General features: G+C 43.6%; 5 protein-coding genes across 5 annotated transcripts; 2 read left to right on the top strand and 3 right to left on the bottom strand.

Annotated features, from left to right (window-relative positions):
- Positions 1-5,072: 5,072 nt before the first annotated feature.
- Positions 5,073-6,018, top strand: CGCA056_v005714 (uncharacterized protein; the record flags this gene model as incomplete). Its single annotated transcript, XM_037320965.1, has 2 exons — positions 5,073-5,539; positions 5,592-6,018. 2 exons carry the CDS (start codon positions 5,073-5,075, stop codon positions 6,016-6,018), a joined length of 894 nt encoding a protein of 297 aa, XP_037181088.1.
- Positions 6,019-6,210: 192 nt separating this feature from the next.
- Positions 6,211-6,783, bottom strand: CGCA056_v005713 (uncharacterized protein; the record flags this gene model as incomplete). The annotated part of the gene is made up of 1 exon (XM_037320964.1): positions 6,211-6,783. One exon carries the CDS (start codon positions 6,781-6,783, stop codon positions 6,211-6,213), a length of 573 nt encoding a protein of 190 aa, XP_037181087.1.
- A 771-nt stretch (positions 6,784-7,554) lies between these two features.
- Positions 7,555-8,139, top strand: yoaA-1 (putative N-acetyltransferase YoaA; the record flags this gene model as incomplete). Its single annotated transcript, XM_037320963.1, has 1 exon — positions 7,555-8,139. The coding sequence occupies one exon, from the start codon at positions 7,555-7,557 to the stop codon at positions 8,137-8,139; it is 585 nt and encodes a 194-aa protein (XP_037181086.1).
- A 196-nt stretch (positions 8,140-8,335) lies between these two features.
- On the bottom strand, positions 8,336-9,424 carry NMRAL1-4 (NmrA-like family domain-containing protein 1; the record flags this gene model as incomplete). The annotated part of the gene is made up of 2 exons (XM_037320962.1): positions 8,336-8,830; positions 8,885-9,424. 2 exons carry the CDS (start codon positions 9,422-9,424, stop codon positions 8,336-8,338), a joined length of 1,035 nt encoding a protein of 344 aa, XP_037181085.1.
- Positions 9,425-10,175: 751 nt separating this feature from the next.
- On the bottom strand, positions 10,176-11,820 carry amdR-0 (Acetamidase regulatory protein; the record flags this gene model as incomplete). The annotated part of the gene is made up of 2 exons (XM_037320961.1): positions 10,176-11,135; positions 11,311-11,820. The coding sequence occupies 2 exons, from the start codon at positions 11,818-11,820 to the stop codon at positions 10,176-10,178; spliced, it is 1,470 nt and encodes a 489-aa protein (XP_037181084.1).
- Between the last annotated feature and the right edge of the window lie 1,983 nt (positions 11,821-13,803).

Below are 13,803 nucleotides of genomic sequence, written 5' to 3'. Positions count from 1 at the left end.
ATATGTCATTCACGCTCGGGCTTAAGGCTTGTCTCACTAGCCATGCGAGGAGACGCTGACGTCACGCACGTTAAAGTTCGAGTACCGCCTGTCACTTACTCACATAGATCTGACTCCAAATTCTGATCATTCAGCGTCGGTGTTCGTTCGCTGACTTTGTCCAAGAATACGGATGATTGAAAGAAGACATGTTGTGAGGTGTAATTTCGTCAGGTGGTAGACTAAGAACCTAACATATTGGGGGAAGAATCGGTTTGCGACGTTTCCAGGGCAATAAGCAGTATTTACAGCAAAGCGACGAGATGAGATGTAATTAAAAGCAATTTGAGTGGCGAGAATGACACTTGTCGTTTCTTGCAGTTGGAGTATGATGGCTTCTCGCGACGCATGCTGACTCTGGCCCCGCCCCGGCCCGGAACTCTGATCCTTCCGGTACACCACGGAGCCGAAGCTTTGACAGCTGGAAGTGCCCGCGTCGCGCTTAGCGACCGTACTTTGAAGGATTCCAGGACACTTAAACAAAGAAAGACAAACACCTTGGGGTGTTGCGGCGGCTAAGCGCCAACATCGCCTCCAGGTTGCAATTGTTGGCCTGCGGACAACATCCGATGCTGACTGGCCGGGACCACCCGCTAAGGGCAGCCACACAGGCTTAGCTAAGGACCGGAGCCTGTTGTCATGGTGGTTTGCTTCAAAGCGCGCATCGCCACATACTCGAGCTTGGAGTCCTTTGAGAAGTATGCCTTGGTGGCTGACCGTTTGTTTTGTTCAGAGTTGAGCAAGTGAGAATGAATGGCCTTGTTCATTCAAAGGGACTTCGGCGAGGTCTATGACGTAGGAGATCGATGATGACGGGCACCCAGTTGAATTGGGGACGCAGTGGCACGGCAAAATCGCGAGCTCCATCCTGAGGAACTCATGGGGTCTTGTAGAGGAAGCATCCAGGCTCTTTCAGCCTCAACACTGAGTGATGGGACAAGACCATATCTCACTCGGGCGGCCGCTAAATGTTGCGGACTTGTCATCGCACATGAAGTGAGCAGGGCTGTTTTGCCTCATTCGGACGCTGTCACGGACCAAGGCCTTACTGTGGGGACCAAGAAACCAGCTAGAAACCATTTCAAAGCAAGAGAGAAAGGGAAGGATCATCAGAAACTTGAACGGCGCAAGAATCTGACTATTATTTGGTACTTTTGTAGAGAGTATCGGTGGAAGACTGACACGATTCATCCTGCAGACGGGCGGCACTGGCCCAAAACAAACTGCCGGGAGAATCGGTTGGCCGCTGTTGAAATTGGGGGGCGTTTGAGGCAGCACAATTATGGTTACTCGTGAAGCTTACTTTGCCCCAAAAAGCGCTAGGCTTGGCCAAGGGTCCGGATCCTTCGCGCCCAAAAGCAACCCATCTTTGGCGCCGATCTCATCCCGCGGAGCTCGTCCATTGGACCACGAGGTCACTTCAGCGGCTGAGTCTCTTCCAGCGCCCCCCATAAAGCAATCAAACTTGCCAAGTTCAATTAATCAATCAATCAATTTTAAAGCCATCGCTAGTCAATTAAGTTAATTATAACCCTCAAACTTGATTGATTACCTTAACTCTTTTGATAGGGATTATGATATAGATTAAATAAATATTCTACTACTGAATATCTCTGCCCTTCCCTGCCCTTCCTTATCTACCCTCTACTTCTGATAGGACCCCCCTTAGTAGGGTATAAATTACCCCCTTTTGCCTATCTAGCTTCTTCTTTTTTTCCCTTAATCTAATAATTATTTGTAATTTTCTCTAAGCTTAGTAGTAATAGCTAAACTCCTTAAGGAATCTAAAGGCTAGCTTTTAAGATCTCCTAGAGATTTATATTAAAATTATTATTTTACTATTATTATCCTCTATCTCTATTACCTATTAGCGTCTTTTAAATATAAAGGTATTACTAAGTCTACTTTATCTTCTTTTTTGCTCACTTTATACTAGATATTTACTATACTAGTAGTCCTCTATTTAACTCCTACCCCTCCTCTAAATACCTTTAGTTAACTCTTAAAGTATAGATCTATTATATTATAGCTTAAGTAAAACTAAAACTACCTCTTACTTAACTATTTTTCGTTTAAAGACCTCTTTAAGGTTATAATAAATAATAAAGTATATATATAAGAGTTAGATCTTTAGAGAAAAGGTATAAGAGAGAGAATAAGCTAGATAAGAAGCTATAGATAGTATTTTGTTTTCTACTAGCTAGATAGCTAACTAGGGGTAAATTATTAAGCTTACTATTATTATAATCTTAAGGGTAAGTATATTATGTTTAATATTAAAGCTATTTCTTCTATTTCTAAGTATCTTAAGAAGAATTATCCTAGAGAGATATAAATAGGATATATTAACTTAGAAGGTTCTAACCAACCTAAAGATATTTTATATAAGAGATGCTATCTTAATTTACTAGTTGAATGAAGAGCTATATAAAGAGTATCTAGAAAGCTACTATATACTTAATTATTAATATTAACCTTCCCTTTATTATCTATAAAAGCCTTGCTTTTTAGTATATAATCTCTAGGGCTAGTATTAAGCTATAAGTATTACTATGGTTTACTGCTTTAATAGTTACTGCTTTTAAAAGTATATAGAAGTAATAAAAGATAGTTATCTAGTAATAACTTCTATGTACTAACTTTGAGATATATTTAGGCTTTAATTTATAGACTTCTCTAGGTTACTAAGCTATTATAAGTGTTACTATATATTTTATTATTAAGCGCAAAGACCCGTAAGTACGTCTAATTACGATAAGGAAGTAAATTAATACTTATAATAGTATTAACCTTATAAGTACTCTTAAGGAGATTATTAGAGACTAAGGTATTATAAAGAAAGTAAAGACTTTAATTTTTAATAATATAAGCTTAAATAATATTTATGTAACAAATTTGATCTCTTAACTTAACCTTTCTATTAAAAAGAAGTAACATATTTAGGCTAAAAGGATTTATTACTTTAGATATATCTTTAACCTTATATTAAAGGCTTTTTTATTTAGTAAGGACTCTAAGAGCTTCAAGAGATAGTTAGATATATATCTTCTTCTATAGTAAAATCAGGCTAACCTTAAGTATTAGTATAAAGCTAGCCTTATTAGTAAGCTTTATAATATTATGAAGTTTATTAAAGTTTTACCATAATGTATATAGAGGTTTAAGATTCTATCTTATAAGATATTAGAAACTTCTAATTAATTTAATAGCTTTCTTCTCTCTTAGTAGATATTTAAAGAAGTTAAATTAATCTAAGATAATATTATAAAGTAGAGCTCTATATACTTTATAAATAAGTATACTATTTAGCTTAAAGATAAAGTAAAAGGCTTTTATTCTTCTTAGAATACTAAAGATTTTATACTAGCTTAAGATATCTTAATTTCTAATAACTAGCTATAGGTAATAGAGATTATAATAATCTTAAAACCTATCCAGAAGATAATATTTTAAATATAAGGCTTTAGAGAAGATAGCTCTTATAGTAGACTTTAGGAGGTAATTATTATAATAGAGTATCTTCTAAGTTATTTTAAGGTGTAGAAAACCTTCTATAATAGTATTAATAGTAGGGATACTTAAGATCTTAAACTAAATAAATTCTAAGCCTTCTTATAAGAAGTATCTTAGAGATCTAGTTACTTAGTAAACTAATAAGTTCTATTATATATCTAAATATTATAAATATCTTAGAGATAGTTTAATAAGAGCTCTTTACCTGCTTATATTTATTAAAAGTATGTTAATAGCATCTTAAACTTAGAAGAGATAGATAGTAGTAGCTAATAATACTTAAGGACTTTAATTAATAATAGATAGAAGAAGCTAAATAAGTACTATATATTAATAGAGGAGTTACCTCTATACATTACTATATTACTCCTCTACTTTAGTTTTAACTTAAAGTACTTAGAAAGAAACTAGCGATCCCCTCGCTAGTAGGAATAAATATTAAGTATTAAGCTAGCTCTAAAGAGATATTTTAACTAATAATATCCTCTTAAAGAAAGGGAAGGTATAAGAGATATAAATTATCGCTTAGAACCTATTAACCTAGACAACTTTAAGTAATAGGCTTAAGCTAAAGATATAATACTTAACAAAAAAGAGGATAATAAGGAAATAGATGAATTAGAGAGATATTTTGCCCTTATAAGGTAGGCTAACTATAATCTTATTAATTAGTGGTTTACCTATAAAGAGGAATATCCTTAGCTAAGTAGGCTAGTATTAGGGATCTTTGTAATACCTTTATAATTATCTAACTATAAGAGGGTATTTAGTGCTATATCTCTTACCTAAACCTTATAAAGGCTAACGATAAAAGTAGAAACGTTAGAAATGCTTTAATATATGAAGTAATAGTATAAGAGGGGTGTAATTTCACTACTAGGGGGTTCTAAATAGCTTCACTTAGTAATTACTTGCAATTAATTGCAAGCAATTAAGTATAGTATCGCGATATAGCAATCAAGTTAAGTTTGACCCTCATAATTAACTTGATTGCTTTACGGGGAGCGCTGGTCTCTTCCAGGGGCAGTGCCTTGCTTTGCCCTCATTGCTTGCCTTCTCTCCGAATATTGCACTTTCTGCTGCCAGCACCCGATGCTATTCCAAGATGTTATCGTTATTACGTCGTGAGACTAAGTAGGTCCCGGCCAGCCTTCCACCTCTTTGCCGCCAGCCCTACCGGCCCAGACGGTGGATAGAACGGGCTGGCGTCCAGATTGTGTCTTAGACTTGTGTAGCTTAGCTAGCACATCTACTGCTTACAGCCCTCTCGCGACCCCCTGATCCGCGCGATGGCACGTCTTGTCAATCCTTCAAGTCACTTTCTCCTGCTCTCCCGCCGTCTCTTCTGTCCTTTCTCTTTGTCAATCCCTCTCCGGTCTACAAGCACCTCAAACATTTCTGCCTGCTCTTCCTTGTCACTGTCAACCCGCCCCGGAGTACCCGGGTAAATCACCCTTCAATTTAAGCATCTCCCTTCCCACCTCCGAATCTCAGACGGCCGCCCTTCTCTTGTGTTTGAGATGGCATCTCTGCATCCGCACGACCACTTTTACTCAGGCAGAACAAGCGGTTACAGCAGCCACTCCGTGTCGCCCGAAGCCGAGAAGATGCTCAAGAACCCGAAAGGCTCCCCGGGCCCCGAGTCCGGTGCCATTCCCGACGGACTGGAAGTGAATCAAGGCATGGATTTCAATAATGCGCCCCAGCCGTATTATCCCCAGTCGCAGCACCAGCCCGCGCCGTACTATGACCACCATGCGACGTCGCCCCAGACACAGTACACGCAAACAACCTCTACGAATAATCACACTCCCGTCGGCGTGCCACCTGCAGGGGAGAAGGGCGACCCGCGTGATGGGAGGATATGCGGCCTACGCAAACCTACCTTCTTCTTGATGCTTGTGTCCGTCTTCCTCCTCTGCGCCCTGATCGCGGTCGCCGGTGCGCTTGGAGCTGTGGTAGCACAGAAGAATTCAGAGCTGGCAAAGTACGTCTCGTCGGCTTTCCTCCATTTATTACAAGACCTAACGTTGTCGCAGAGCCACGGCATCTGCAGCCGCCGGATCATCCAGCACATCGACACCCTCCGGAACAGCCAACGCCGTCCTCGACCTCAGTAAACCCGCACCAACAGACACAGCTGTTAGGAAGGGAGAATGCGGTACTAGCTCAAGCAAGCCGACATGGGAAGTCCCAGGAACGAACCTCACCTTCGAAAAGGATTGCGGCAGCGACTACATCTACAACGACATTGGCAAGGTGCCGACCTCAAACATCGAGGAATGCATCCGACTCTGTGCTGTCTTCAATGTTAACAAGCAAACTGAGCTCGGTCGCTGCGCCGGTATTGTTTATCTCTACAAGGATGACCAGGGCAACGACGACCCGTATTGCTGGTTGAAGTACACCAAGAACACCAACCAGATCTTGTCAAAGGACTACACGGAGTCGGCATGGATTGTATAGCGCAGACGCTTGCTCATGAGATGATGACGATGTTTCTAGACTGTATTATACCCTTTTGCATCAGCGAACGAATAATTGAAGATGATCTGAATGCCCCGCCTCGTTCATTCACGATGCGATCGCCAGCACTTGACCTCCGGCTTTTCCCACGGCTCGTCTAGACCAGGTGAACCACGACAATGTTTGCGCACCTCAATTCGACCCTCCCCCGAGGAAGAAGACGCGCTTGAATGCAAACATGTTTTCAAATGTGCAAAATTCCAGCGCACCCAAGTCAAAATTCTGGGGCATCTCCTCAAAATGGCTGTGTAGGAGAGCCTCGAGCTCTCGATTCTGCTCATTTGTCAGATGTCGGAGCAGATATGCAACGCTGAGGTGAAAGCCGTATTCATCGTGTATCGGGTGTCGGATGTTCAGCTTGTCTGCAAGTTTGTGCCGTAAGGACCTTAGCCGCACCGTCTCGGCCGGCGTGCGCCCGTCAAGCTGGATACCGATGCCGATTTCGTGTGGGTCGAACCCCCTCACCGTCATCTTGTACGGGGGCATATGCTCATCCCCGAGATCAAATGCACCCAGAGCTTGCTCAAACTTGGAGTTGCACTCCTCAAGAGGGGCTTCTAGGGGTAGATCAGATGGCCAGTATCCAGGTTTCCGAACTTGATCACACACCCCTTCGAAGACTGTCATGTGGAAGCTCGTCGCTGGTAGGAGAGTGATCAAAGAGGCGAATTTGCTGGCTGCGAGCTTGTCGCTGAGCTCCTGCATTGAGACGTAGAGAGGATCGGATGGAGAGAGATGACAGATGATCGTGTTTCCCGGGAAGGCCTGGACCGCCCCGTCGGGAGCGAACTTGCTGGGCACCCCGGCTGGGTACTGGGGACGTTCGACGTGGGGTTGCAGGTAAGCCATGATGTATCTGCAGTTTTTGTATGTTTTGTTCGCAACAATATGGTGCTCTGATGTTGCAAGGTTGAGAGAATTGCCCAGCTAAGAAAATGGGGGAGGCAAAAACTGAGCTGCGCTTGTTGTTACATCCTCCGATTGATGGGCAGCTACCCACGTGGGCAAATCATACGCGCATCACACGCTGTGGCTGCTGCATGTGGCTGGAACAGTACAACGGAAGCTTGTGTGGCATCGCATGAGTCTTACTGACACCGCCGTGTCTCGGGGTCCAGCTGTCAAGATCCCTCCGGGCCCCGATGGGAGGCCGGCGCCGATTGAAGGGAACGATGACGGATGATTCCTAATTAACTTAGGAATTTTGCGGACCATAAGGTGCTATTCTACACAGGGGCTGATAAGCAACGTTGCGTGCTGACTACCTTATCGCCTACAGCGGAACTTTTGTATGAAGAGTCATTTGATGACACATATTAAACCACAAGAAACCCTCCGTCGAATGACTGTTCACTCGCGTTCTTCAACAGAATAGGTCAACCAACTTCATTGACATTGTGCAAAGAAAGCTTCTTTTGGGCTTACGACGACTCACCTCAGGGCGAAGATTTCGGTCACGTCGACTTGGCATGCAACATGGCGTCCCCATCTGATCTGCCCACGCCCATTCTCACCCTCTCAAAAAGCATCCTCCGACCGTATCACCCTTCAGATGCACCGTCCGTGGCCAAAGCAGCAAACTCCAAGGCCGTCGTCGTTCATCTCCGCAACCATTTTCCGCACCCATACACCCTCGCCGACGCCGAGAGTTGGATCTCAATGAACCAGACACCTCCGTACCGCAGCTGGGTCATCATCTGCCCCACATCGGGTCGAGGCATGGGTAGCATCGGTATCATTCCCGGTAAAGACGTGTATCTGCGGGGTTATGAGTTGGGATACTGGCTGGGCGAGGAATTTTGGGGGAAAAGAATCATGAGCGAGTTGGTTCCTGCGTTCGTCAAGTGGATGTTCGAAGGAATGGGCGAGGAGAAGGCCGAGGTTGAGAGGCTATGGGCTGGTGTGTTTTCTGAGAACAAGGCGAGCCAGGCCTTGCTGCAGAAGAGCGGGTTTCAGCTTGAGGGCAGGCTTAGGAAGGCGGTGTTCAAAAACGGTGTCTTGATGGACGAGATGGTGTATGCCGTAGTCAGGGATGACTTGACCGCCTGTGGCTCAACATGAAATAAAGAGACATCGCCTTATCATGATTCGGCAGCATCGAACATGTTTATGTATGATTTACGGTCTTTTATTGATACGTCTTCATGCTCGTAAGAATGTTGATAGAGAGTGATTTGTAAAGTAATGACGCGAATTCAATAGGTCTGTTATCGCTTCATATGGCGCTCCTACAGGCTTGGGCTTTCTGAGCTTTCGCCTAGGTAGAAAACCGGCCAGTGACCGCTTTAGCGGTTGGCTTCTTCTCGAACGCGCTCCAGTCGTACCACTTCAGCGACTCCTCGACACTCAGAAGTTCCTTCTTGTCCTCGTCAGTCAAGAGATCCATGCCTTCCACGGTCGTAATTCCTTCCCACTTTGAGGGATAATGATCGTGGAGCCATTGGAAGAACTTCCATTGAGATAGCTGCTCTTGCCCCATGGAACCCCAAAGCTCAACGTAGCTTTCGGGAGAAATCTGCACTGCGGCAGTCGCTCCCTCCTCCGGGGCGAGGCCGGTAGCTCGCCCCCAGGCGGCGAGGTAAGACTCCATGGTCAGAGTTTCCACGTTGCATCGAACAAAGGAACCCGGAGGTGGTGGGCTCTTTACCAGTCTTCGAACGAAGATGCCCCCGTTGACTGCAGGATCCCCAACACATGGGTATGGCGTACTGGGCGGCGTTGGGTACAAGGTGACATACTTCTTGGCGCTTGGCTTCAATTTAGTCAGTACATGTCTTGATGATACGACGTGGATAACTCCACTTACGACGTAGATGGGCTTGAAGATATCGTAGAGCAATGCGTTGTTGGCGAAGACGGTGAAAACGGCGAATGTTGTCTTGGCGGCAAGGTCGGGCATTTCCTGCGTGACATACGTGACAATGCGTCCCTTTCCTTCAAGATGAGGACAGATTGCCTCTCCGTTGGTAATCATGCTTGTGTGAGGACCGGCACTGAACACGAGCCTCTGAAGAGACTGGTTCTTGGCTGCCGCACGTGCAATCTTCTGGCCCTGGGCAAACTCCAGCTCCAGAGACTTCTCATCTCCCAATTCGAAGAACGTCTCGTAGTAGTCGGTGAATGCAAAAATTGCCGTGGCGCCTTGAAAAGCCTTCTCGAGACTTTCTTCGTCATTGAGATTTGCAGAAACGACTTCGACGCCTTTTGCGGAGAGTGCCTTTGCCTTTTCGCTGGAGGTGTTTCTTGTGGTACCTCTCACCTTCCACCCTACCTCGTTGAGAAAGGCGTTGACAACTCCTCCACCCTGACCACCGGTTGCCCCAATGACTACAATGAGATTAGACATGTTTGTAAATGTTAAGATGACACAAAAGAGGTATTAAATTTATTCATGAGTAGGCTGATGGGTTCTGTGAACCACGTATTATGTGGCATTGCGTCCTCTTTATATCTATGGGGAGCTGTAATGAAACTGGGGATTCCAAAGAGATTCGGCTCTACGGTTGGTACAAAAGACATCAATTAGAACACCAAACGGTGCGTGGAATCCGCCATTCGGCTAACTAAGATGATTCGTACTTCGGGAAAATACCACATCATTCATTGATTTGCCGCATGAGCCTTCTGAATACGCCGATATATAGACACAGCATGTGTAGCTTACTTGGTACCAGGAACTGACTATGAATCACGTATACTTCGACTGTACTTGGTAGACGTGACTTTCGGCAGAGGTGACGGTGGTTATCGGCACTCGGCAACCGTCACATAACCGAGACGAATTGGCAAGGGACAGGGTTTGCTGGACCAAAGTCTATCATTCGAACGCTGCCACCGACCATGGACTCATATCCACGTGCTGGCACCAACTCAGTCGATGCTGCAATGAACTATCGTCATATTCTAAGTCACTGAGGAAATTGTGAACGATGATTTCAACGAATGAAGCAATAAGCTGTCCACCTCCCACTGCCTCACGCGGCCTTCCTCTTCATTCCAAACGTTCATATACTCAGGCATGAATCTCATTGTTCATACTAGATTTGAAGTACCCTGAATGTTCAAAATACCTAAATATTATGGCAGTGCACCGTCACCTATATGCAGCTAGTCATGGTTTCAAAGACGTCGAAATCCATTTCCAGAATGTCCATCAACGAAAACCCGGAGTCTGACACTTGCTCAAAAGGCATGGAATCCAAGGCTCCTGCTGCCTGAACTGATGGCTGGTCCAATCGAATTTCCGCTAGACCTAAAGTATCCATAATCTCGCAAAAGCTATGCGGGAAAGGAAACAGCTCATCAATATGCCTGTTGACAGCCCTTGCTACCCACGGGGCGCATGACGCAGGGCCACCATTTTGGTGGTAATTGGCGGAAGGCTGTCTGCCCTCAGCATTCGGTTGAAGCCCCTGGATCCTTTTGAGCACTGATCTCGCCCCGCCATACTTGGCGGACATGAGGCGCAGAACGGAGCAAATGCTGTCGACGCCATTATTGCGAATGACCTCCTTCTGTGGCGACTTCGGGCGCTGGAAAATCAACACAATTGCAGCAACTAAAGCCAAGAAGCCATTGACACTGAGCAAATGGACGGCCTGCTCTCTGCAGTGAATCTCTTCGTACAGATGAGCAACGCAAGACGCTGCCACAATTGAGGCTGGGGACGTTCGCCACGGTGAATGGCGGTCTTTGCTGAGCATCTGAATAAGTATGATCGTCGTCAAATAGTGGATATGTAACTCCGAAGTGAAACGGTGGAATGGTCTTCGGGTTCCGTTTTGGTCGTGAAGCCGCAACTCTTCTGGCAGACCTCGATACCAATTACAAATGGACGCGATTATTCCTTCAACCTCATGCTCAGAGGGAACCCCCTTTTTGGTGTTCCATTCTGCAACACTGCGAGCGACATTCATCAGTCTCGTGAAATGAAGAGAAACCATGACAGATACCCTTTCAACGGCGAAGTCTGACGACGCAAGGGGCTGCACATCACAATCCTCCAGCTTCAGAGAACGCGGGCGACCCCAACAGGCAACCATAAGTGTTTCGGTATTCTGTGAGAGATCAGTAAAAAGTCTCAGTTAGATAAAAAAGAGTGCTTTGTTTGAACTTGGATTGTAGAAAGAAATGTTGAAGGTGGCATTGGCGTCTTCGTTCCAAAACAGGATAGGTGACATAAAACAGAGGCCAGACTCGTTAAGTAAGAGTAGAAGGGAAGGAGGCACGCACGTTCAAGTACCAGAAGATCCGCCGAAAACATCCGGCATTTTCGCTTTCTGCGTAACTTGACTGCGTATGCACGCCCATTTGTATCGCCAATCGCACTGCCATCCCCGTCCAGTGCCACGGCCCATGAAGCGTGACCCGATACGGAGAGGCTGGAGCCCAGCATGACAGAAGGCAGAACGTCTTCAGCAGGGCCATATTATCATCTTCGAAATCGATGTAAACTAGAGTTTGAATCTTTTCGTAAAGGGAGTAACTCAGTTGCAGGCTGCTGGGATCATGACGCATAAGGCTCCCGACGAGGCACACCGCTAACTGAAGCAGGGTCGACGAGTTCTCGCCCGTGAGGTCCTTCGAATCAATGACGGGACAGTAAGGAAGAACATTTTCAATGAAGCTATCCGTCAACGCTCTTCTCAGCCATGGAGCTGGGAGGATATTCGCCTGTCTCGCGCCCAAAATAATATTTCTAGCCTGGACAATTCGTGGCGGAAGGCCCTCGTGTATGGCCATTGACTGAGTGATGGAGTCGTATGACAGGACGGAGGTGTGGGAAATGAAACCTTCCGACTGGTAGGTCCGATTGCTGGAGTCGGAAGACGGCGTTGGGGTGATCATGTGCGTCCCATTCTCATTCTCTGTACTGACACTGCCGAGGCCAGAGGGAGCCAACGGCACAATCGGCACAGTGGGCGATGTCGGTAGTAGTGCCTGACCGTGCCGTGCGATGACCTTCCGTCTTTTTCTAACGCTATCGCGTCGACTGCAACAGCCACGCGGTCAGCATTTCTCCTTGGAGCAACTTTGGGAGAATGGGGCAATCTTGCATGCATTGGACACCAGAGCGGCGACAGTTTCGGCATTTATTATCTGGACTGCCTTGAAGATCGCATTTGACCTGGCCATACGGTGGTCAGGCACCGGCTCCTCGCTGTTGAAGTATACGTTGAGGACGACACACCTTTCTGGAATGACATTCAACGCACACCACGTTGGCACGCTCTCGCGCCGTTCTAGAATCCATGTTAGAGTTCGAACCAAAAATGATGAAATGTAGGGATGTCCAAGTGCCGAGTACGCAGGAATCAGACTGCTATTTCAATCGACCCCACCAATACTAGTGCGGGAGCCGGCGTGGGAGCCGAAGCTACAAAGGCGCCGCGTCTCCGTTCAGTCGATTTGCCCGACGGATTGACAGCAATCCCGCCTCCGTTTTTTAGTTTCCATGATTGAGACACATTCGTGGAGTCTATGATCTTACAAGTTTCTGTTGCGACCTTCCGGGCCTCGACCCGGATATATCTTCTACTCGGAAGAGGACATTACCTAAACATCTCTCCTAATAGGGTTCGCCTATTTACTGCTTTTTTAGAAAAGAGCCCCGCTTTTTCTCGGCTAGTTAAAAGCACATAAATTTAAGCACAGGCTGCAATAACGTGTTTTTCTAGGCTACTTTACTTAATTAAGAAGTTAGTAATTTTTAGCTTACTATTATCTTTTTAGAAGCTAATTTTTTAACTTATTAACTATATACTTCTAAATACCTCTACTACTAAATTACTACTTTTTGTTTATATTATTACTATTATATTATAATAGTATTATTAGTAGTACAATAGTTTATTAACTATATTAACTCCTATTGGCTATATATAAAACACCTAAAAGTATATCATAAATATTATAATTAGGTATTGATAGTAATTATAATATGTTTTAAAATGTATTTTAATATTTATAAGCTATGTAAAACTACTTAAGCTAGCTAGCTTCTCTAATTATTAATTAGTAGCTTTTATATAAAATAAGTATAATTACTACTACTAAAAAGCTTAAATACTGTTTTACTTTTACTATTTTTATTGAAACTAAGCTTTTTACTCTCTTCAAAAACCTTTATATAGCTAATTTATTTTACTACTTTTATTTCAAGTATAAACTTCTTACTACTAAGTACTTCTACTACTTTCTACTATATATATATACATGACTATATTAAGAGTAAAGTATATATATTATAGTCTTCCTACTAACTAGAGGCTATAGTAGGAGCAGCTAAAACTATATATAAATAAAGTAAATAATAATAATAGAAATATAAATATAAATAATATTTAGGTTTTAGATTCTACAGTTTAAAAAGATACTTTCTTATATTTGTAAAGTTTAGACTCTTATATCTAATATATTCAAAGTCTTTATAAGTATATAATTGTTTATATACTTAGTTAACTTAAGTAGAAAGGTTTATAATATATACTTCTCTTTTAGAAATAGTTATCCTAATTATTCTTTTAGACTATATACAGGTATATTCTCCTCTTTATTCTCTATTCTATCATTATTACGGTTTTTTATAATTATTTTATTATTCTTTTTGTTAACTTATTAATTAGTTAAATAGTTATAGATAAAATATAATTGTATTTAGTAAGAGGTATATTAATATCTATAGTAACTAAGTATTTTATTATAATCTTCTATATCTCTATTGTA

This window comes from Colletotrichum aenigma (genome assembly GCF_013390185.1).
Source record: "Colletotrichum aenigma strain Cg56 chromosome Unknown KSG_Cg56_contig03, whole genome shotgun sequence".
NCBI lineage: Eukaryota > Fungi > Ascomycota > Sordariomycetes > Glomerellales > Glomerellaceae > Colletotrichum > Colletotrichum aenigma.
Note: the sequence above shows the minus strand (reverse complement) of the source record. Positions and strands in the feature narration are given on the sequence as shown.